The sequence below is a fragment of the Carettochelys insculpta genome, chromosome 24 (assembly GCF_033958435.1).
Source record: "Carettochelys insculpta isolate YL-2023 chromosome 24, ASM3395843v1, whole genome shotgun sequence".
NCBI classification, from domain to species: domain Eukaryota; kingdom Metazoa; phylum Chordata; order Testudines; family Carettochelyidae; genus Carettochelys; species Carettochelys insculpta.
The window spans coordinates 18,946,478-18,970,671 of NC_134160.1; the positions used below are offsets into that span (position 1 = coordinate 18,946,478).

Consider the following 24,194-nt stretch of genomic DNA (forward strand, 5'->3'; position numbering starts at 1 on the left):
ATTGCCTTCTGGTCTGGACTTTGCACCAGTGGAGGGATTGCGGCCCCAACACTGGGGGTGGTGACCTCATAGCATGGAAAGGAGACCTAGAGTAGCGTCCCGGAGAAATCTGTGATATGACAGAAATAGGTGATACAGAACGCTGATGCGGGGAGTCCCGGCGATGGGTGCGGGAGGGTGGAACCCTCGCCTTTCTGTGCTCCACTGCGTGTGTCGGCACCGCGAGCGTGAAGGATGCAGTTCTTTAGAGTGTGGCGCAGAACGCATCTGTGCTGCTGAGGAACCCCACGGTGCTGCGGTTGTCGGCGCTGACATTGTCAGCGTCAAGGTCAAGCGTCTCGGTGCCAGTGCTGTCAGTGCCAGGGTGGTCGGTGCCAACAGCGCTGTAGACTTTGCTGTTGCTGTTGCTGTTGCCGTTGCCTCCGGTGCCGCTTCAGGGTGGTCAGGGGCTCTGGTGGTGCTGGGCTCTATCCCCTGTGTCGGAGGGGAAGACTTTCTCTTGGTCTTGGCCTTTTTATGAGCGCAAGAGACCTTAGTTGAGCCTGTTTCAGATTCACTCATCGCACCCACAGACAGACTGGGTAGCAGTCGAGTGGGGGAGACTCTTGGGCATTTATGCGCTACCTCCTTGGTAGATGACACTCTGTGCTTAGGGTGGCCCTCCTGAGAGGGCTCACCACTTTCCAGCAGAGCTGGTTGCAGAGCCTTCTCAAACAGGAGCATGCGAAGACGCATCTCCCCGTCTCTGCCAGCCCTCGCAGTTCGCTTTGAACAATGGGGGCGCTTTGGAGGTACGTGCCCTTCACCCAAGCACCAAATACAGTATGAGTGGCGGTCAGAAGCAGACATTGCCTCCCAGCAAGACTCACACTTCTTAAACCCAGGTATATTAACAAGTGCTAAACAGATTAGCAAGTCAATAGATAAGGGGTCCTTGCTCCCGTAAGGGATTCAAAGGACTAACAAGAACTAAGTGTCAGCCCAAGGACAATTCAACAATAAAAGTATTTGAACTAGAGTAACTTTACGAATTGTTGGAGAAATAGAGAAGTTAAAATCGAAGAATTGAAGCCAAGGAGGGAGCAGTTGGAAGCTCCATCTGCAGCTGTTGGTGGTTGAGAGGAACTGAATCAAACCGGACTGTGCACGTGACGAAAAGAGCGCGAAGAGGACCAGAGGAGCCGTGCATGCAGGGTCCAACAGAAACAGCTATCGAGATCTCTGGCCTGTGGTGCCAGGGCGAGCCAGACACCTAAGGTGGAGCACCCATGGGGACACTTGAAGAAGAGCAGCGCGTGTATTGGCCAACAGGGCACAGTCGTACAGAGGAATCAGTACAGCCGGCAGAGACAGCCAGTCCAATCCATGTCAGGGAGAGGAGGCCCCAAGGGGCCCCTGGAGCCGGGGCTTTGTCCCTTCCTTTGTGTCTCTCTCTCCCAGCCCAGAGTAACTGTGTCCCAACTCCCAGTTCCAATTCAGACCCCTCAGGCTCCACTTCCTCCTCTGTCTGCAGCCCAGAGGTGTCACCTGGTGACCTGGGTTACCCTCAGCAGGAGCCCCCCACCCTGTGTGAGCCACACACCTGTCCCCCACCACATCACAGGAACACCCTCCCTTCAAGCATGGGCAGCGCCTCTTGCACTGGGTGACCTGCCCTGGCCCGCTCGCAGTTTGCACTGCATGTGTGAGGCCCCCGCACTGTGCCGACGGACGGGTCCCAAAGCCTCCCTTGTCTTTCCATCCCCCAGTGGGGGTCCCCCTAGTGCACCCAGCCTGGGGCCTTCTGCTGGCTCCATGGGACAGGAGGGGACTTTCCATTCAGTGAGGTGAGGTGTTTATTAAACCATTAATCAGCCTGGCTGGGCATGGGGGGTGTGGGGGTGAGGGGCAGGGCTGCCCCGCTGGTGGGGGTGGGGGGTGAGGGGCAGGGCTGCCCACCAGCGTGGGGGCTGCTCACGCTCCCAGATTCGTTGGGTTGGGTGACCTTGGCCCCACTGCAGGAGGTCTCACCCTGCTCCCAGCGCCCTACACCCCAGCCCCCATATGAATCCCGCCCCGTTGGACACTCCTCAGTTCTGTCCCGCAGCTTCCCCTCTGCTCCTCCTGGGGTCCCCCATCCTCTCTCCCAGGCCTGGGGCTGCAGGGCCCCTGTTCCCCCATCCCAGCAGGGAGCCAAGGTGTGCTGCCATGTCCCCAGGAGCCAGCTGGAGCTGCCAGGCTCTCTCATTCCCGCTCCAGGGAATGGCAGCAGGTGCTGGAGGGGCTCAGATTCAGCGAGGGTGTGGGGTTCTAGGGGTGTTGCAGCTCCCTGGGCTGGGGTGAGGGCCCAGCATTGTGCCTGTCATGTCAGCACACCCCTGGCTCGTATGCACCAGGGAGCAGGGCCATGGGGCCCAGCAGAGCTTGGCGGCCACATGCCAGAGGAGCTGCCCAGTCCAGGGATGTCACCTTGGCCCTTTGTGTGGTTGGCGCTTGGAAGCCTCCCCTCAAGCCCTGCCTGTGTTCTCTCCCAGTCCCAGGCTGGCTGCTTGCGGGGATGGGCCCCCACAGGCATGCACAGGCTCCTGCACTCCGACAGAATGGGCCCTGCACTGGGGAGCTGGGCAGCACATGGACATCTCCGCCATGCCCCATATGATCCACTCTCCAGCTGTGGATTAAACATGCTTGGAGCCAAGTGGGGGATGTAACTGTGCTTGGAGTTGGGCGCAAACACAGTTCCACTGCATTAGAAAATGCTGCAGCTAGAGCCCCAAGGACCTAACAGCCAGCCACAAACTTCACTGCACTGTGACCCCCCTTCTGGCGACCAAAATGACGAGGCAGCCAGGTGGGGGGAGCCAGAGCCTGGACCCTGCCTGCCAGGGCTGGCAGCCTCAAGCTTTGGCTTCAGCAAGTCTAACGCTGGCCTTGGTGAGCCTGTTGAAATGGGACATGAGGCCAGCTGAGGTGCCTGTCCGTACCCAGTGACTGCCCCAGCGGAGGCGAGTCGCAATGCGCCGTGTCCTGTGCCCACGGAGCAGTTGTCAGGCCCCTCTGTGCACAGCAGGATTCCAAGTGGGAAGCTCCAGCGGCTCAGCTTTCAGCTCCAGGGTCCCCTATTCCCCTCCCAGGGCGGCAGCTGTCCAGCTGAGCTTCAGCCAGTCTTGGAGCCAGGGTCAGTGGGGCCTGGGTGAGAGTGGCAGTGCAGCCTAGGGATCTCCCTGGCTCCCCTGGGTATTGTGGGGCCTGATTCCCGGCTCCGTCATGCTGGCCTCACGGGGGTGACCCTGGCAGGGGACGGGGGGCGCGGAGGGTGGGCCTGTTGGCACTCACTGACACGTCTCCCCTGGCAGTGCGGAAGGAGGTGGTGAAAATACCCTCCACCCTGGAAGTGGATGTGGAGGATGTCACCGAGGAGTCTCAGCACATCTACTTCATCAAGCCGCAGATGCTGAGTGAGGTCCTGGGGATGGATGGGGCCTTCCCCAAGCAGGCTGAGATCTTGGAGGGGCCTGAGCACCTGCCCATCTTTGAGAACGACTGGATTCCCCGTCTGTACAAGGGGCAGAAGATCCTAATTCATGGCAGGTCCTGTGCCTGGAGGGTCCTGGCCTCATCCTGCAAGGGCAGGAGGAGCTCCCGGCACTTCCTGCTCTCCAGCACCTACCAGGGCAAGTTCCGGAGGCGCCCCCGGGAGTTCCCCACAGTCTTCGACTTGACAGCGAGTCTAGGCACCAGCCAGGCCCTACGCGTGGTGGTGACCAAAGACTGGGAGAGCACGGAGGAGGAGCTACCGTCACTCAGCGTGGGGGACCGCCTGGAGGTGCTGCACTTGGCAAAGACCCAGGTCTGCAGGCAGGCAGAGTGCAAGACCATAGACGTGCTCATCTGCAGCAGGAGCAGTGGCGAGGATGAGGAGTGTGAGCAGGTCATGCTGCCCCTTCACCTGGAAGGCGGCTTTGTAGAGGAGGTCAGCGACTGCAGGAGATACAGCCTGCCTGAGATAGTGGAGCAGCTTCCGCTGCCCTGTGAGGTCAAGGTGGCCACCAAGGACTCTTCCCTGGCCAGTGACATCCTGAGCTCCTTCTCCGCTCTGCGTCTGGAAGCACAAATCACCGAGCCCTTCCTAGTGATCAGCTTGTGCGAGGAGCCATCAGTGAGCTTCCAGATCCCGCCCCGGTGGCTGGACATGGCCCTGTTCTTCACTGGGGAGCCTGTCCCGTCGCAGACCCCCTCCACAGACAGGTCCAAAGTGGAAGAGTTGACAGAAGCCTTTTATTATCATTTACTAAAGCTGATGCCCAGCGATGCAGCTCCCCCCCCACGACCCCCCAAAAGAAGGGACTCCAGGGACAAAGCAGGCCCCCAGCTCCCCAGAGGAAAAGAGAGCGTGGAGAAACCCAAGGTAGGCTCTGACCCTTTCTGTGCAGGGGGCGGGGGAGGGGCATGCGTGCACACCTGGGGAGGGGGTGTGCGTGTGCGCACAGAGGTGCATGTGATGCTTTTGTTGCCTGTCCCCATTTTGGGGGAAGAGCAGTTGCTTTACTGCTCCAAAGGAGCAGACAGGGCGCTGAGCTCAGGAGGAGCTAGGAAAGAGGGGGAACCCTGCAGAGGTTGGGGTGCTCGCTGATCACCCACTTCCCTGGAGAGTGTCAAGGCAGAATCCTGCACCTGCTCTCTGGTGGCCATTGGGGATGGGATTTGCTTGACAGCTGTTCCCTGAAATGGGCCCACCCTGCTACCAGCATCTTTACCAGTCTGAGCTACAGCCTCTAGTTAGTACAGCCCCTTCTCTTCTCCTTCCCATTAGCCGCTGCTGCCCTTGGCCTCATCAACGGCCTTACCCAAGGAGTCTGGGCTGCTGCCTCTCAAGCCTACGAGTGTGCAGAGTCCCCCCGTTGTGCGGAGCACCCCAAATGCGTACGCACCGCATCGGCCTGGAGTGCAGCAGACCCCCAAACCCTTCCCAAGGGCCAGAGGTGAGACCGCGTGGTGAACGTGCTGCTGCAGCACTAGGGATGAAAGAGAACTGCACCTCATAAGGCAGGCCCGCTGACGGAGGCAAAGGCGCAGGTGCCCTGGTGCCTGACCTTTCAGAGGCCTCCGGGGATCCAGCCACCACTGCGATTGAAGTAGCAGCAGTGGCAGCCACAGCTTCAGGCTGCAGTGCTGAGCCGCTGTTCGGGGTGCGGCTCTGAGGGAGCGTGGGGGGGGGGGTCAGGGCTGCAGTGCGGAGCCACTGTTCGGTGTGCGGCTCTGAGGGAGCGTGGGGGTGGGGGGGTCAGGGCTGCAGTGCGGAGCCGCTGTTCGGTGTGCGGCTCTGAGGGAGCGTGGGGGCGGGGGGGTCAGGGCTGCAGTGCGGAGCCGCTGTTCGGTGTGCGGCTCTGAGGGAGCGTGGGGGGGGGTTCAGGGCTGCAGTGCTGAGCCGCTGTTCGGTGTGCGGCTCTGAGGGAGCGTGGGGGGGGGTTCAGGGCTGCAGTGCGGAGCCGCTGTTCGGTGTGCGGCTCTGAGGGAGCGTGGGGGTGGGGGTCAGGGCTGCAGTGCGGAGCCGCTGTTCGGTGTGCGGCTCTGAGGGAGCGTGGGGGCGGGGGGGTCAGGGCTGCAGTGCGGAGCCGCTGTTCGGTGTGTGGCTCTGAGGGAGCGTGGGGGCGGGGGGGTCAGGGCTGCAGTGCGGAGCCGCTGTTCGGTGTGCGGCTCTGAGGGAGCGTGGGGGCGGGGGGGTCAGGGCTGCAGTGCGGAGCCGCTGTTCGGTGTGCAGCTCTGAGGGAGCGTGGGGGGGGGGGGGTCAGGGCTGCAGTGCGGAGCCGCTGTTCGGTGTGCGGCTCTGAGGGAGCGTGGGGGGGGGGGTCAGGGCTGCAGTGCGGAGCCGCTGTTCGGTGTGCGGCTCTGAGGGAGCGTGGGGGCGGGGGGGTCAGGGCTGCAGTGCGGAGCCGCTGTTCGGTGTGCGGCTCTGAGGGAGCGTGGGGGCGGGGGGGTCAGGGCTGCAGTGCGGAGCCGCTGTTCGGTGTGCGGCTCTGAGGGAGCGTGGGCGGGGGGGTCAGGGCTGCAGTGCGGAGCCGCTGTTCGGTGTGCGGCTCTGAGGGAGCGTGGGGGCGGGGGGGTCAGGGCTGCAGTGCGGAGCCGCTGTTCGGTGTGCGGCTCTGAGGGAGCGTGGGCGGGGGGGTCAGGGCTGCAGTGCGGAGCCGCTGTTCGGTGTGCGGCTCTGAGGGAGCGTGGGGGCGGGGGGGGTCAGGGCTGCAGTGCGGAGCCGCTGTTCGGTGTGCAGCTCTGAGGGAGCGTGGGGGGGGGGGGGTCAGGGCTGCAGTGCGGAGCCGCTGTTCGGTGTGCGGCTCTGAGGGAGCGTGGGCGGGGGGGTCAGGGCTGCAGTGCGGAGCCGCTGTTCGGTGTGCGGCTCTGAGGGAGCGTGGGGGCGGGGGGGTCAGGGCTGCAGTGCGGAGCCGCTGTTCGGTGTGCGGCTCTGAGGGAGCGTGGGGGGGGGGGTCAGGGCTGCAGTGCGGAGCCGCTGTTCGGTGTGCGGCTCTGAGGGAGCGTGGGGGCGGGGGGGTCAGGGCTGCAGTGCGGAGCCGCTGTTCGGTGTGCGGCTCTGAGGGAGCGTGGGCGGGGGGGTCAGGGCTGCAGTGCGGAGCCGCTGTTCGGTGTGCGGCTCTGAGGGAGCGTGGGGGCGGGGGGGTCAGGGCTGCAGTGCGGAGCCGCTGTTCGGTGTGCAGCTCTGAGGGAGCGTGGGGGCGGGGGGGTCAGGGCTGCAGTGCGGAGCCGCTGTTCGGTGTGCGGCTCTGAGGGAGCGTGGGGGCGGGGGGGTCAGGGCTAACTGCCTTTAGTCCTGCCCTTTCTGCACTTCCAGGGCAGGGAGCCAGGTTTCCCCTCCCAATTTGGTCCCCGACCTGCAACGGCTGTTGGCCCCAATGGCGTAATGCACTGTGGCAAAATTATTCAGACTAATCCGATGAAGCTAAGGGGAATGTAGGCTGGAAACTCTGCTGAGAGTGTGAGCTCCTGGGCGATGATGGGGGGTGCCCCATTGCTTGGCATGCAATTCTTCAAGGGGAAGTGGGAGACAATTACTTGCTTGCTGCTGTTGGAGCCAGGAGCTGGAGATGGGTCTGGCAGTGTGTGAGGGGCTGTGAAGGTCATTAGTAGAGGCTTTCCCCTGCCTCGGCAGCATCAGCTTTCCGGCTGCCACCAGACCAAGAAACACTGCAAAAGTTTGGCTCTTCGGAATTTCTGCAGGTTCAGATGGACCCATTTTGCACTATTTGTAAAATTTTTATTTGAATTGTTTCTACCCCAAAAAGTGAATATTCAGGATTTACTTCTTCCCCCTTTTGCTACTGAGTGCAAGAAAATGGACATGGTCTGGGAGGTTTTTCTCGCGCAGGCTGTGATGTTCCAAATCGTCGGCTTGGGCAGTGTCGCCATGGCACAAGGTGACCGTTGCATTTCTCATTTTTGTCCCTGGGTAACTGTTGTAAAGTTGGCGGTGAACTCTTCTAACAGAAGTAAAAAGGGAGAAAAAAATGGAAACCTTATTCATTCTGCGGCTTTTGTGCAATATTTTTTTTCTTTGTCACGCTTAAATTTGGTCACTGCATGTGCTTGCTCCTGAGCTTTTTGCTGAGTGAGACACTTAGGTCAAAGTATTACCCTTGTATCACAAGGCCTCTCAGCACTGGCAGGAAAGCAGGAGAGAACAAGCATCTGCCCCTATACAGGGTTTCTGTAGCTTGTATCTCCCTAGGATCTTAGTACCTGGAGCCATCCTGGGGCACCCCAAAGGGTGTCACAGCTCTGGAATGGTTTTCTCTTTCCTTGTCTTTTCAGATGTAAAGTCCTCTGATGACTCTGATCACGACTATGAACTAGTGGATGAAGACCTTACCCAAACCATTCATAAAATGAAGGGAGCTGTCCTTCACTACTAGGACTCCAGCTTACGGGAGACAAGAAGCCAGCCAACGACTTCCAGTTCTTAATCTCTGAGCGGAGCCCTTGCACAAGCTAAATGCAGTGCCAAGTCCTACCAAGTGGCTTCCACCTGCCCTCACCTTTGAGAGAAAAGTGCAGCCTGAAGAGACAAGCTGGGTCCCAGCAGTCACTGCTCCATGGGGCTGCAAGCAAGCCCGCATGTTCATTGCCCCGTCCTCTGTGCTAAAGCTGAGGGCTGCTAGTGTTGGTCCCGTGGTAAGCTAACGCTTTAGCAGGCCAGTTTGGAACTAGGGGGACTGGAACAGCTTGTATAATGGGAGTGCTGAGAGCTGTTGAACCAAACTGGAAAACTTTTCAAGCCTGGGGTGCAGCAGCCCCTGTGTTTAGAACCCCTGATTTACACTGGTCCACCAGGACAGATAGGCAGATTAACAAGCACAGTCTCCCCATAATTCCCCTAGCCAGTTCAGAGGCCTGGAGTTCAGGGAAGTCTCCCGTCAGTAATTCAGTTGTGTGGATTCAGCTACTCTGACCTTGGAGATTTGTGCTTTTGTGTTGAGCTGAGCAAAGCCAGTCCTGCATCCAGATGGGACCGTCACTGCTGCTCTCCTGCACCAGCCACTCATCTGCTCCAGGACCTTGCAGAAGGGACCCCAAGACAGTACATTCTGGGAGCAGCTTTAGTAGCTGCCTGAAGGGTTCACCACATTCTTAGCACTGTATAAACCTATGTACCACACCGTAGACGGTTGGGAGGTGAGGCTGATGCTGGAGCGCTCTCTGTATTTATATTGATCGTAATCCAGAGCTGTAAGGAAGGGGCTGGGAATGCCACTCGCCTGGAGCCTCCCCTATGTGCACTCACCTCCTGAGGTGGCCATAGGTAGTCAAGTACCAGCAGCCAGGGCAGTGTTCAAGTGGTCTTTCACCCTCAGTGCATGAATAACCCAGAGCACTGTCCTGGAGCTGCTGCATGCTGTAGGCCAATGCGCTCCACCCTGTGGACCTAGAGTTAGATGCAACAGAAGCAGCATCTTTATGGAAGGTGCTGAGCCACTCTCATGGCCATCTTTGGAGCTGTGAGTACGTGGCTCTGCTGAAAAATCAGGCTATTTTATATCAGCACCTCAATCATCCAGGCTTGGTAACGTAAGCCTTGGCATACCAGCTCCTGTGTGAAAGCCTCAGCAGTCAGGGTTTGGGCAGTAGATTTGTAGACAGTGCAGGGCAGGTACAGCTGAGACCCATACAAATTAGTCAGCCCATTATGTGATTGGAGAGGGTGCTTTGGCTCCGTAGGGACACAACCCAAACAAACACACAGCCTATGGAGGAAACACATTGAAGGCTGGACTTAAACATTCTCCAGTTGCAGGTCAATGCGTTTCTTCTTTTCAGACTACTTTTTAGTGGTTGCAATTGTGAAGCCAACACCCCCCCCCACCCAACTTTCAGTGAGTTGCTGGTTTGGCTCAGCTATTTTTAGACAGCCACAGGCTACGTCTGCGACCACAAGTGGAGACAACGGTGGCTAAAGCATTTCCTGACCTGCTTACAAGACCCATCCTGCATGGGTGCAAGCCTGTTGTCTTCCATTGGTATTCCCAGTATGAGGCTGGTGAAGCCTCAAGATCAATATTCTCGATGCAAGAAAATGCATCTGTCACATAGTGCATCAAGAGAGAGGGAACAGAGAGAGTCTGGTGGCTTGTTTGATTTTAGTGGTGTGAGCACTGAAGCTTTTCAATGGCAGCATCACGCAGTGCAGGTGAGCATTTTGCCTTCCCACACCCCCCTGCAGTCTGGGCACCCTGACAGACTTGGCTGGAAGACACCTGCTGACAGCTTTGAGGAACAGGGAGACATGGGAATCTAGAGATCCAAACACTGATCCCTCCATCTCCAAAGGGAGAATTACACTGCCAGGGTAACAGTGACTTTGTGGAGCTGCAGATTTAGTCTCACTTCAGCAGTCACTCACTAATGAGGAGTATGTCTTCATGTCACCTTCCAGTTTTAAACAAATCTGAACACATACTGGGATATGGGGGCTAGGGCTGCACAGAGGGCAGAGGGTCTTCAAGCTCAGACTCCAGCCCAAGCCCACACTTTTAGCTGAACACTTCAGGTCCCATGAGCCTGAGCTGCTGAGCCAGGTGAGACTTAGCACCAGGGTTTCTTATTGCAGTGCAGAGCTACAGAAGTCAAATTACAGTGCTTCTGCCTCTTGCACGACTAGATTCCATACCTTGAAAATGGCCAGTTTTATTTGTACTTCACTCGTCCTCAAACCTATACCCTTGGCGTGAGCTCTGCCGCTAGAACCTGAAAAGAATATTGCAAGTTCTGTTTCATATGTGAAGAAAGCAAGCTGTGCAGTTTCAGCAGTGCCAAAAGAATAGCAAAATCTCATTCTCATTTACATACAAAAAGACTATGCAGATGATGTTCTACACACCCTGGCAGCCAAGTGAAGCAATTGAAATCTAGAAGTGCCAGATAGTAGGCTCCTGTTTGAAACCAGCTTCAGTCACAATAGTTTGTAATATGCTAATGCCTTTTGGGTTGGATTTTTTTTTTGTCTGAATGAGGACAGAGGTTGCTCAGAACCCAGTCAGGGTTGCATAGTGAACAAAGCTATTGTCTGTAGGACCCCTGCCTTGTTTGAGCCAGCAGTTGGAAGGCAGATAGTAGCAAATGAAGCAGGGGACTTGCAGCTGATTTTGAGTAGGGTGTGGATGGTGTGCAGTAAATAAACATCAGGTCTCACACTGAATGACAGTTAAATACTGACTAGGTATCCATGCAAAGAGCATCATCCACTGAATGAGGCAGGAACCGCTGGAAAACATACCAGATGGGCATGTAATTATGATAGGTAAGCAAAAGGGGATGAATCAAGCTTTATACAGGCAACCATAATTCTGGCATTTCCTAAAGTGTTTTACTTCACAGCTTTATTTTTTTAAGTCATTAGCACAGCTGTGACTGTTTTTAATAAAGACAAAAGGCCTTGAGTGTTGCATTCAGTTTCTGAAATTTCTACTGTCTTCATGTTTATGTCAAAGTATAACCTTTTACAACGGTTCACTCCATAGACCTCATGCGTTTTCCATCATAGTGGAAGAAAGTACAGGATCTGTTTATTGAGTTCATGGAATTGCCAGAAATAATTTTATCAGGTGGAATCCTCTCTGCCTTTAAGACACTCTCCCCCGCCCCCCCCACAAACACACACACACAAGCATGTCCATTCCAAACTAAAAAGCTTTATTGGAGTATCATCCTACAACACAAATACAGATGTGAGAAATGCAAAGAGAACTATTCTTTCACACTGTACATTGGCAGGCTCTCAAGAAGTACCCCACCTGTTTAAAAGGTGGCCAAGCTGAGCAACCATTTCAGAACCACCTGCAACTGCCAGTGACAAGACCACCCTCCTCCCACCTTACCAGTGATGAGGTGCAAACTAAATGAATGAAGGCTCTTCATACACATTTCTCTCCTGAACACTTGACTAAGCTTTAGTCATTCTGTCTCATGTTATCTGAAGCTGTTAACAGGAATATTGTATGTCTACTTTGCTCCTCTTGGTTTGAGAACTCTGGACATCCACAGACTAACTGTGGCTGCAAAGATCACCTTCTGCAGAGAAAAGCTTAGTATCGCTACTTTAAAATATGTACACTAGTGATGTTAGTAGAGCACACATTGGAGCTTGAAAGGAACCAAACTCAGTGAGTAAAGCAACTCTCTTTATTCAGCATCTGTAGATTTATAGTGATCATCATCCACAGTGGAATAGATGTGCCCCTCACTGCTAAGAAATTCAACAGCTTGCCTGAGGAAGGAAAAACAATCATTATTAGCAGCTTCTTTCTGGGGTGCAAGTCCTCAAATCATTGCCACAGCTTTACTCTGGCATCCCATGCAAATGCTTCAGCAGCCTTTCCTCCACAGCAAGCCAAATTACACTATATCAAAAGGAAACAAATTTGCAAGGGTGTGCGATCACCCTGAACTAGGGGAAGCCTCTGAGGCCCACCCAATGGCTTCTAGCCCCCACCAACTGTGGAAGGAAAACAATCACCTCTCAACATTGTTTATCCAAAGTAGCTATGACTACCTGTTGCAAAATGTATCAGAGAGATAGCCCTGTTAGCCTGTATCTTCAAAAACAACAAGAAGTCCTGTGGCACCTTAGAGATATTTTGGAGCATAAGCTTTGGTGGACAAAGACCTGCTTTGTCAGATGCAAAGATCACCTTCTGCAGAGAAAAGCTTGGTACTGGTTGATGAAGCAGGTATTTGTCCACAAAAGCTTATGCTCCAAAATATCTGTTACTCTATAAGGTGCCACAGGACTTCTTGTTGCAAAATGAGACAGGTTACAACCAATGGCAAGATCTAAAATGACATGCTGAGCCCCAGCACTCAGGGAGGAGAGGTTAAGAGACGACAGTAGGGAAAAACAAAAACCAGTCCATCTTGCTGAACTCTGCCTGATATCCAGGGTATGCAAATTGTTCTTCAGATTCAGATATGTAACAAACAGACATACTGTTCATACTATTTCAGCCTTAAGTAACTTACACAAATGTAAAAACAGTATTATGAGCTGAGACAGCTCGTTCGTGCACCATTCAAATCATCTTGCTGAAGATTTAAGAAATGTTTAGATTTCAGCTAACACCAAGCATGAGAAACTGGTCAGTGTGAAAGGAAAGTGTGGCAAGATGATGGCTCCTGCCTCTGTTAAGAGCAGCACACACAATATTGCTGTGGCAGAGGAGCCAAGGGGTGCACAGTAAATAAACATTTCAGGAGATCAAACTGTTTCAATACAGTGCTGTACTATCTCTGATAAACTCATCCTTTACTGAGAATCTTCCGAGATACACCGTTTTAACAAGATCTCTGGGATTCACTTTTAAGCCTGTTAAGTCTTCAGACCAAGCCAGTCTGTGAGAGCTACCTGCTAACGTAGAGTACCTCTATTGCACAGAAATCTTTTTATATCATCCTCTACTGTAAACAAGAGATGAGCGAGTATCCCACCACAATTAGTGGTGCATTGCGATAAAAGACATGCTGAGGAAAAAGTGGATTCTGAACCTAAAAGAATGAATGGGATATTTGCCCTGACACTCGCTACTGTTCCATGCATCAAGTTAAGTGAGGCAATATCTGGAGCTCCAGCTCTGCATGCTACAGTGACGCACTGCATTTCTTTATCTCACTCCCCATTTGTCAGGTTCTAATAAGTAGGTCTGGAGAGGACAGCTTTGGTTCCCAGAATACCCTTTGTCCCTATATACTTACTTGATTGTTGTCATATTGATGTTATGTAGTTGGGATTTCAGCTCCTTCAGGCTCAAGCCTTCTGGATCAGAACAGCTTTTAATCAAATTTAACACCTGACAAAGTAAGTTAGAGGCCTGGTTAAAGGTACACAGAGGAGCACAGGAGACTCTTCCATTCCATGTTCCCACGGGCTCAGAAAAAAAACTCCAAATATCATTGCCTCCACTCCACACATTACGATTACTGAGCACAAATTTATTCCTTCCATTTGCAGCATGCTGGCAACTTTTCCTACTACTGGAGGATGACACGGAGAGTTGAGTTCCATATCTAGTCACAGCCTGTGAGTCCGCTGTAAGTTTAACACTACTTACCAGCATTCCCTCTAAGCTGAGAACTTGGGTGGCTGCCCAGGGAAGATTCAGGTGCCGCCCAGCAGAGCCCACACAGCCAGGAGCATGTGTTTCTATTGGCACTGCACAGCTCCACATGTCTTGGTGCACATAACAAAATTTATTCTGCCCATGGATGGAAAAAAATTTGAGGGAACCCTGCCTACCACCTAAAGGCTATGGCTGAACTCCCACCAGTCAATGGAAGGGTTACAAAAAGATGAAGGATAGAGTATGACTTTTATGTAGTAACTAAACTTCGATTTGTCTTGTATCACATTGCATTCAGCACCACTCATTGGCCATGCATCTTGACATCTGTATTACTGCAGTGGCAAGTTTCTGTTCACACATACCTGACTCTGATGTGCTGTAAGTCCATTCATTACACTACTGCCACTGCCATAGTTTGCCATCTCAGCCATCCCAAAGGAGCCACGAGACTGAGGAATTTTTGGTGCTGTCTAAAATTACAGAATAAGATAGCTGTGGTCACAAGCTACTTCAAGGCCACAGGAATACGACACAGTAATCCCAAATAGAGAGTACTGGAGGTTGGCCATGCCAAAGTGACAACAATCTTTCTAGGGGAGCCTGGGTGACTGCACCACAGTCATGGCAACCTCCTACTTGCTGAAGTTCTCTTGGATGCCACATTAATCACCACTTCCTCTGAAGAACCTCTTATGGAGACAGCCAGGAACATTGTCCTATAAAAGGGCTGAAGCAGAGTTATGACATACAAGCACATACCATATTTTTTCTGAGGCTCATATGTGCACTGACGACTTCCAATAAGTGTGTGGTGAACTCGTTCATATCTTCCAGAGGCATGATCTTAAATGCTACCAGGCTCCTCTTATTCTTTTGGAGAGGAAAAAAGTAATTGGAGAGATTACAACAAAAAACTTATTTAACATGTCTGCAAAAACACACTGCAACCCTATGGTTGCAAACCTCAAAGTCCACAAGGAGAGTGATGGGAACAGTATTTGTTTCTATAAAATTAGTGACAAAGTTACTGAAGCAAGCCCTAATTTGAAACTTCTCCAGGATGTGACTCACTTATATGAGTGTGACAGACCACCATGGGAATAATTTATTTCAAGGATATATCACCATACTACCCTGCCCCCATCCCAATAGCATTGGACAGATAAATGGTAGTGGCTGTCCACAGCAGAGGGAGAATCCTGGAAAGTCCAGTATACCATACTATAGCTATACTACAGCCTAAATCCATGCTCTGAAATCGATCCATCGTGGCCAATTTAGTGGATCTAGTCAAAACTTGCCAAATCGACCACAGATCGTGCTTCCATCAACCCCATTACTCTACCCCAGATGAGAAAAGTAAGGCAAATCAATGGGAGAGTTAACAACATCAAGTCTGTGGTAACTTGACTTCAGGTACATGGACTCCCGCTACATTATTCACGGAGCTGGAGTTGCACAGCCGAAGTTTACTTTCCGCTATAGTGTATGTCTCTTGATATGAATCATCATCAGGGTGTACCTATTAGAAGAACATTTAAAGAAGGCAGAATTGACAACAACACAATTGGTAAGAGAGTCCTGAAGGCAGGCAGTGATTGTGCTTGTAAGCGACAAGGTTTGTCTAAAATTAAATGTTGCCTCTGAACAGTGTTTCACCAGGGATCTGATCAAGCCCCACTGGAGCTCATAAAATTGCTTCAGACAGGGTGGAATGTAATTAGGTTCTCAGGATGCAGCAGCAGACTCTGACAGAAGCAGCAAATAGGAACCATCAAGCCTTCAGGAATCACGTCAGTCTCGCTATTTAGAATTAGTCATACAAATAAAGAACAGGGTTCTACCTGGAATGATCGAAGATGACCAGCCACTTTCACATAAGTTCCTGGAGGCACCACAACATTCTCAGTCCCTGCCTCCTTAAAAAGAGATTGTGGGGGGGAACAGTAAGATTTTCTGAGTTCCTGTAGTTACTTGCAGAGAGAGACCCATCTTTTAAAAAGCCACACATCCTGTTGGGAAGATCTGTTTAAATCTGCTCGTTACACATAACTCTCATGATCACTGCAGCTGGAACAGTAAGAGAAAATATACTTTTCTATTCTCTTTTTGTTTACACTGGGCATTTCACAGCACTGTGGCATGTCTACACTTATCAGCAGAACGGCACAGCTGCAGTCGATGCAGCAAGTGTCCATGGGTGCACTCTCCCATTGATTTGTGTACTCCACCTTACCAAGAAGTGTAAGGGAAGTTGATGGGAGAGGCTCTCCTGTCGACATGGCACAGAATATATCCACTGTGATAAGTGGTGCTAACAATGTCAACTAAGTTATGCTATTCAGGTAACAAACTGTGTAAGTTAGATTGTTTAGATAGATTGGTAGTATAGACCAGTCCTTTGTTTAGTCAATTACATTATGACCTTCATGCAGTCACTTTGCCCTGTTTTGAAGGTCTTTCATACAGCAAGAGGAGAGAGAAAAACGTTTTATAAAAGAAAACGCCATTGTACAGCCACATAAATTGACTGGGCATCTTGGGGCAGATACAAAAATGCCTTTTATTCTGCAGACTGCACTTCAAGATTACAGAGTCTAACTGTCTTGAACTTGCTCACCTTGGCTTTGCTATTGCCTGTAGTTATATATTGTAAGTCCTCCCACAAGTATCAGTCAATACCAGCCTGCATTACTGTATCACTATGAAGAAAGTCAAAAGAAACTGGAGACATATCTTAGTTTAAGATATGTGGTTTCAGAATAATGATTCCATCTCTTCAAATGATAAAGCTCAGTGCAGGGGCTCTCAACTGTTCTGGATTACTGTAATTCCAGGAGTATGATTTGTCTTGTTTACCCCCAAGTTTCACTTCACTTAACAATACAAAATCAGACATAAAAATAGAAGAATATCACAGCACATTAGTACCTCCTTTATCTTTTTTTACCATATAATTATAATAAAAGAATAAATAAATTGGCATATAAATATTGTACTTAAATGTCAGCTGTCTCATGAAAAGACAGAGACACAACGCCCTCCCAGTTATATCAAACAGTGGAAGAGGCAGGACCAATTCTCTGCTTTACATCAGGCAAAGTGGAGATATAACTTGTATCTCCCACATCCTGGGGGAGTGAGCTAACTACTAGATATTCTCAGACAGATGAACAGACACACTCAAGCCTGAAACATTCTTCACTTGCTTCCTCCCTCTCCTGGATGACTTTTGTGAGGGCTCGATGTGCTCTCAGCACAGCTGCCAGGCTGGGCTCCTCCGGCAACACAAGTTGGGGAGAGCCTAATTTGAGACTCCCTCTGGGGTTCTTGCTTGAATGAGGGCTCTGACCAGTTCATTAGCTGTGGGGTGCTGTCAGAATGAGGTGCTGTCGCACATGCTCACTGGTGAAAACAAACACCTACAGGATTAGGCACCACCTAGACAATAGTTTTCAGAATGTGGCACATAAAATGTAGACTTGAGTGCCTAAGTGGCTATGTGAATCTGACCTTTGTGTCTTTTCAGTTTAAAGAAAGCAGTCAGTGGGACATGTAATTGAGTTTAAACTTGTGATCATCACTTTCTAGCCTTGGTGGTCAGCTATACTATACTTGTAGACTACATTTGCAAGATAAATATCATTTCCTCCCCCATTTCTGGACAGAAAGTTTCAGAATTCATACCTATTGTCTCAACCCCAACCCGCAATTGATACTTACATCGGTATCAACCCACTGTCTGACATCCATCAGGGCTGCAGTCATATCATCTACTTTGTACAGGATGTTGGTTGGGGCTTTCTCTGCCTGTCTGATTATGCCTATGATAACAACCTACATTGGAAAAGAAAAGGAGATCAGTTTTCTTGGGGAAAACTCCAGACCAAAGAATTTTAAGATTTAACACTTACACATCACCACCACCCCTCCTATCCTTTTGTTCAACAAACGCCTCCTGAGCAGCCTTTTTATTTTACCTGTGAGATCTCCACTTCTCGGATCTTGAATGTCTCATCAACCTGCTCAGCAGCAAGTAACTGAGACACTGTACATGGCACAATATTCTGGGATCGGGATCGCTGCAAAAGAGAATTGAAAGACAGCTAAAATGTCACCTGTTGGTTTCTGAAAAACAAAAGCAAAACTGAACTGATGGGAATAAGGGGACTTCGAAGTAGGCGGGGTCCTTTCGAAAAGGAGCCCCGTCGGGACGAGACGTGCTGGGCGGCGAGGCGTGTCAATTTCGAAGTGCCGAATATGCATTTCAGCGCTTCATTAGTAAACTTCGAAATGGCCATTTTGAAGTTTGGGGCTAGTGTAAAACTCCCTGTCAAGATGCAGGATCTGTTGTGTCTAAACCATCCAAGACAGATGGCTATCTAGCCTCCTTTTGAAAATCTCTAGTGACAGAGCTTCTACAACCTCTGCAAACAGTCTGTTCCCTTTTTCTTACACAGTTGATATAGTTAAGTTTTTCTTGTGATTTAACCTAAATCTGCTCTGTTGTAATTTGAGCCAGCTGCCTCTTGTACCACCTTCTGCTGCAAAACAGAACTGTTCATCTGATTTATGGCCATCTTTAAAAGTACTGAAAGACTCCTACCATGTTCCCCCTCAATCTCTTTTCCAAACTAAACATACCCAGCAGTCCCTCAACCTCTGCTCACGTGGTTTGCATTCCATTCCTTTGATCATCTTTTCTATACAGTAATCCCTCACACTTTGAGGGTTTACTGTACATTGGTGACCAACACTGGACTCAGGACTGCAGCTGAGACCCAACCAGCATTGAGAAGGGCAGTATTATAATTTCCTTGCCTAAAGAGACTGCCTAAGTTTGTGTAACAGAGTTGGCCTGTCCTCTTCCTTCCTTGCAGCTTTCCCTATGCACTCTTAGCACTAGTCCAGGTGCATGCACTTCGTGCTCCATTATTCCTCACTTGAGAGCATAGGGGCTACCGCTCCTGGTTTTCCACAATACAAACACAGTAGGCAACATGGCAGGCATCGAGACAAAGGAGTATTTTACACATACCTTTGTTGTGGAGGAAAAGTGGCCACGTTTAGTGTAACCAGGTCAAATAGGCATAAAATGGTAATACAGCTGCAGAATTTAATTAAGCCACAACATGCTGGGAATGAAGTTTAAATGTCTATTCTGAGAGGGGAAATCCAAGGAGAGTGTAAATTATTTGTTCAAGGTCATAAAACAAATTGGTGGCAGAACCAAGGTCAGAGCTCAGCATTCTAGGCTGCTGTATTCCTCCCATTACTGCGTCCCAATTCCATGTTATACTGGAAAGTTCGTTCCTAATACGGTACACTTCGTTCTGTGCTTGGAGAGGTGCAGATAATCCTCATGACAGCATTATAGAGATCAAAACTCATAAGTGAGCCTGCCCAGTATGACCATGCATCCACCTTTCAAACCCCTATCTGGACATACCTGTTTCTTTTCGCCCTGGGTGGCCGTGGGAGAGCCAAACCCACCTGGGGACTGTGTATATCCACCACCAATTGAAGACCCACCAAAGCCACTCTCAAAACCACCTGAAGTAGAGGGGAAAGAATTGGAGTTACTACCTCATTGCTGCCAAACCCAAGTGTTCAAAAAGAACAAGTTATACCGAAGAAAGTAATTTGATAGGCTTAAAATTAGACAAAACATAGTAAGCGGGCGGGGGGGGGATATTTACATTATATCTTGTGAACTTTTGGGGTAAATTTCAGGTGTTTTTCAGCAGCCATGTCAACTATAGGGAAGGATGAGATTCCCACACATTCACTAACTTCAGCAGCTGGACCTTTAAAAGGGCTCCATATGCTATTAGACTTGTGATAAAACAGTGAGCAGAGTGAGCCATTCAGTCAGTAAGCCAGGATCTATTCTGGGGCTCCGGGGATTCCATCAAAAGAGAAGGAAGATAACTCTGTCCCCACCTTAATCCCTGGGGTCCTGTATTTTTCACCTGCACACAAGTCCAAACCTCATCAAAAGTCACAGAAGGCACCAAAGAGCTGAGCTCACAGGGATGCCAAGCAACATCTCAGAGAGAGGGACAATGACATGGGGCTACCAGCCTGGGCTCACCAACATACAGGCAGCTCACAAAGGTGAGACAGAAGCCCACCATCAACCCCAAATACAGGAGAGAGAGGAACCCAACCTGCCTGACCACATCACCCCTGCTGCAGCCCACTACCCAAGCTCATGCCCTGCCAACCCCACCCCTGCTTCATCACCCCGTCCCTCCCCTGACCAACTCAGCTCACCTGCCAGGTCCTTGCCCATCACAGGGCCCCAAAACAGCCCCTCACCAGTCTGGCATACTGATGGCGACCACCTCACTGCCCAAACGCTCCTGCATTGTCCCACCTCATCACCCCAGCCCTGCCCCTCACAAGTCTCCCACCCCCTCACCTCACCGCCCCAGCCCTGCCTCTCACCAGTCTTCCATAGCTATGGCTACCACCTCACTGCCCAAATGCTCCTCCATTGTCCCACCTCATTACCCCAGACCTGCCCCTCACCACTCTGCCACCCCCTCACCTCACCACCCCAGCCCTGCGCTCACCAATCTTCCATACCTATGGCTACCACCTCACTGCCCAAAGACTCCTCCATTGTCCCACCTCATTACCCCAGCTCTACCCCTCACCACTCTGCCAGCCCCCTTCACCTCATCACCCCACCCCTACCCCTCAGCAGTCTGCCACCCCCTTACCTCATTACCGGAACCCTGCCCCTCACCAGACTGCCACCGCCTCACCTCATCACCCCAGCCCCGCCCCTCACCAGGCTGCCACCCCCCTCATCTGACCACCCTGCCACCCCCTCACCTCATCACCCCAGCCCTGCCCTCCCCAGGCTGCCACGCCCTCACCTCATCACCCCAGCCCCGCCTCTCACCAGTCTTCCATACCTATGGCTACCACCTCACTGCCCAAAGACTCCTCCATTGTCCCACCTCATTACCCCAGCCCTGCCCCTCAACAGTATGCCACCCCCGTCACCTCGCCACGCCAGCCCCACCCCTCACCCGTCTGCCACCGCCGTCACCTCGCCACCCCAGCCCCACCCCTCACCCATCTGCCACCCCTTCACCCGTCTGCCACCCAAGCCCCATCTCTCACCCGTCTGCCACCCCCCTCACCTCGCCACCCCAGCCCTGCCCCTCACCAGTCTGCCACCCGCCACCTCATCACGTCAGCCCCGCCCCTCACCAGTCTGCCACCCCCCTCACCTCATCACGCCAGCCCCGCCCCTCACCAGGCTGCCACCTCCCTCACCTCATCAGGCCAGTCCCGCCCCTGACCAGGCTGCCACCCCCCTCACATCACCACCGCAGCCCCGCCCCTCACCCGTCTGCCACCCCCCTCACCTCACCACCCCAGCCCTGCCCCTCACCCGTCTGCCACCCCCCTCACCTCACCACCCCAGCCCCGCCCCTCACCCATCTGCCACCCCCCTCACCTCACCACCCCAGCCCCGCCCCTCACCCGTCTGCCACCCCCCCTCACCTCACCACCCCAGCCCCGCCCCTCACCCATCTGCCACCCCCCCTCACCTCACCACCCCAGCCCCGCCCCTCACCCATCTGCCACCCCCCCTCACCTCACCACCCCAGCCCCGCCCCTCACCCGTCTGCCACCCCCCTCACCTCATCACCCCAGCCCCGCCCCTCACCAGTCTGCCACCTCCCACACCTCATCAACCCAGCCCTGCCCCTCACCCGTCTGCCACCCCCCACCTCATCTCGCCAGCCCCACCCCTCACCAGTCTGCCACCCCCCTCACATCACCACCGCAGCCCCGCCCCTCACCCGTCTGCCACCCCCCTCACCTCACCACCCAAGCTCCGCCCCTCACCCGCCTGCCACCCCCCTCACCTCATCACACCAGCCCCGCTCCTCACCAGACTGCCACCCCCCTCACCTCATCAGGCCAGCCCCGCCCCTCACCAGTCTGCCACCCCCCTCACCTCACCACCCAAGCCCCGCCCCTCACCCGCCTGCCACCCCCCTCACCTCATCACCCCAGCCCCGCCCCTCACCAGACTGCCACCCCCCTCACCTCACCACCCCAGCCCCGCCCCTCACCAGTCTGCCACCCCCTCACCTCACCACCCTAGCCCCACCCCTCACTAGTCTGCCACCCCCGTCACCTCACCACCCTAGCCCCGCCCCTCACTAGTCTGCCACCCCCCTCCCCTCATCACCCCAGCCCCACCCCTCACCAGTCTGCCACCCCCTCACCTCGCCACCCCAGCCCCGCCCCTCACCAGTCTGCCACCCCCCCACCTCATCACGTCAGCCCCGCCCCTCACCACATCACGCCAGCTCCGCCCCTCACCAGTCTGCCACCCCCCACACCTCATCAAGGCAGCCCTGCCCCTCACCAGTCTGTCACCCCCTCACCCCAGCCCCACCCCTCACCAGTCTGCCACCCCCCACACCTCATCAAGCCAGCCCTGCCCCTCACCAGTCTGTCACCCCCTCACCTCAGCCCTGCCCCTCACCAGTCTGCCACCCCCCTCACCTCAGCCCTGCCCCTCACCAGTCTGCCACCCCCCTCACCTCAGCCCTGCCCCTCACCAGTCTGCCACCCCCCTCACCTCATCACCCCAGACCCGCCCCTCACCAGTCTGCCACCCCCCTCACCTCCTCACCCCAGCCCTGCCCCTTACCGGTCTGCCACCCCCCTTACATCATCACCCCAGCCCCGCCCCTCACGGGTCTGCCACCCCTCTCACCTCATCACCCCAGCCCCACCCCTCACCAGACTGCCACCCCCCTCACCTCATCATGCCAGCCCCGCCCCTCACCAGACTGCCACCCCCGCCTCTCACCAGACTGCCACCCCCACCCCTCACCAGACTGTCACCCCCCTCACCTCATCACGCCAGCCCCGCCCCTCACCCGCCTGCCACCCCCCGCCCCTCACCACCCCAGCCCTGCCCCTCACCAGTCTGCCACCTCCCTCACCTCATCACCCCAGCCCCGCCCCACACCAGTCTGCCACCCCCCCTCACCTCACCACCCCAGCCCCGCCCCCCACCAGTCTGCCACCCCCTCACCTCACCACCCCAGCCCCGTCCCTCACCCGTCTGCCACCCCGCTCACCTCACCACCCTAGCCCTGCCCCTCACCAGTCTGCCACCCCCCTCCCCTCATCACCCCAGCCCCACCGCTCACTAGTCTGCCACCCCGCTCACCTCATCACGCCAGCCCTGCCCCTCACCGGTCTGCCACCCCCCTCACCTCATCACGCCAGCCCTGCCCCTCACCGGTCTGCCACCCCCCTCACCTCATCACGCCAGCCCTGCCCCTCACCGGTCTGCCACCCCCCTCACCTCATCACCGCAGCCCTGCCCCTTACCAATCTACCACCCCCCTCACATCATCACCCCGGCCCCGCCCCTCACAGGTCTGCCACCCCTCTCACCTCGCCACCCCAGCCCCACCCCTCACCAGACTGCCACCCCCCTCACCTCATCACCCCAGCCCCGCCCCTCACCAGTCTGCCACCTCCCTCACCTCACCACCCCAGCCCCGCCCCTCACCAGACTGCCACCCCCCACCTCATCACCCCAGCCCTGCCCCCCACCAGACTGCCACCCCCCACCTCATCACCCCAGCCCCGCCCCCCACCAGACTGCCACCCCCCACCTCATCACCCCAGCCCCGCCCCCCACCAGACTGCCACCCCCCACCTCATCACCCCAGCCCTGCCCCCCACCAGACTGCCACCCCCTCACCTCGCCACGCCACCCCACCCCAGCCCCGCCCCTCACGGGTCTGCCACCCTTCTCACCTCATCACGCCACCCCCCCTCCCTTCACTGCTGTACCAGCCCCTCTCCCCGCTCACCGTGGCTGCTCCACATGGCGGGGCCGCTCTCACCCCGCCCGTCCCTCACCCGGACACTGTGGCTCAGACGCAGCCCCGCGCGCCAAACAGCTGCCCAATCAGCGAGCCCGAGACTCAGGGCTCGCGCGAGGCTCCAGCCAATCGGCTCCCCCGAGGGCGCGGGGCAGCTCCTTCCGGTAGCCTCTGCGCAGCGGCCGGACAGGCCCCTGCCGCCGCCGCCGCCATCTTTGCTGCTGGCACCGCCCCGCTCCCGCAGTCCCACAAGTCCCTGCGTGCGCTGGGCCGGCGGCTGCGCCGTCGTTCGGCGCCGGGGTTAACGCCCCGTGGGCCGCGCGCGCCGGGCCTGCTGCCGCGGGAGCGGTGCCCTGCTGTGCCCGGCTCTGCCCTGCCCTGCGGCTGCCGCCCCGCGAAGCGGGTTCCTGGCAGGGCCTCTTTCGGGTTTGTGCGCGTGCCCGTTGTTCGGGGCGGCGTGTTTCAACAGCCTGGAAAATGCTAATGAGGCGCGAATGTAAATTTCGAACGCCTCGTTAGCATGCTGTCACGTGACCCCGAGGCCGCCCGAAGCTCGTCCAGAGGCCAACATTGCCGGGCAGGAACGGCCAAGCGCGATGGGCTCTGTCGGCAGAGCATCCCGCGCCCCCGCGCTCTTTCGACAGGACGGTGGACCAGGAGCTGTGCGCACAGGGCTGCCCTGGGAATCAGAAGCCCCCTCCGCAAGCAGAAG

At 54.5% G+C, this 24,194-nt stretch overlaps 2 protein-coding genes across 4 annotated transcripts in view; one reads left to right on the top strand and one right to left on the bottom strand.

Annotated features, from left to right (window-relative positions):
• THEMIS2 (thymocyte selection associated family member 2) overlaps positions 1-10,916 on the top strand; it is a 31,061-nt gene extending 20,145 nt beyond the window's left edge. The window contains exons 4-6 of one of the 2 annotated variants that reach the window (XM_074976541.1): positions 3,336-4,387; positions 4,793-4,961; positions 7,801-10,916. In XM_074976541.1, coding sequence (XP_074832642.1) covers positions 3,336-4,387; positions 4,793-4,961; positions 7,801-7,901 — 1,322 coding nt within the window. In that variant the 3' untranslated portion in view covers positions 7,902-10,916. The remainder of the gene's footprint in view (positions 1-3,335; positions 4,388-4,792; positions 4,962-7,800) is intronic. The other variant, XM_074976542.1, reaches the window with a different exon arrangement.
• A 238-nt stretch (positions 10,917-11,154) lies between these two features.
• RPA2 (replication protein A2) lies at positions 11,155-23,608 on the bottom strand. 2 transcript variants are annotated; one of them, XM_074976163.1, is made up of 9 exons: positions 23,471-23,608; positions 19,048-19,151; positions 17,579-17,680; positions 17,322-17,435; positions 15,443-15,517; positions 14,358-14,468; positions 13,961-14,068; positions 13,231-13,325; positions 11,155-11,749 (listed from the first exon to the last, which is right to left on the bottom strand). In XM_074976163.1, the coding sequence occupies exons 1-9, from the start codon at positions 23,484-23,486 to the stop codon at positions 11,665-11,667; spliced, it is 810 nt and encodes a 269-aa protein (XP_074832264.1). In that variant the 5' UTR covers positions 23,487-23,608; the 3' UTR covers positions 11,155-11,664. The 2 variants fall into 2 exon arrangements, with proteins under 2 accessions (XP_074832264.1, XP_074832265.1); XM_074976164.1 differs by lacking the exon at positions 15,443-15,517.
• Between the last annotated feature and the right edge of the window lie 586 nt (positions 23,609-24,194).

Coding starts and splice junctions, on each gene's coding strand:
- RPA2 (XM_074976163.1), bottom strand. Junction 15,518..17,321: donor GACAGTGGGTTGATACCGAT/GTAAGTATCAAT, acceptor TCTCTTTTTAAG/GAGGCAGGGACTGAGAATGT. Junction 14,069..14,357: donor TGAGCCTCAGAAAAAATATG/GTATGTGCTTGT, acceptor CTGTAATTTTAG/ACAGCACCAAAAATTCCTCA.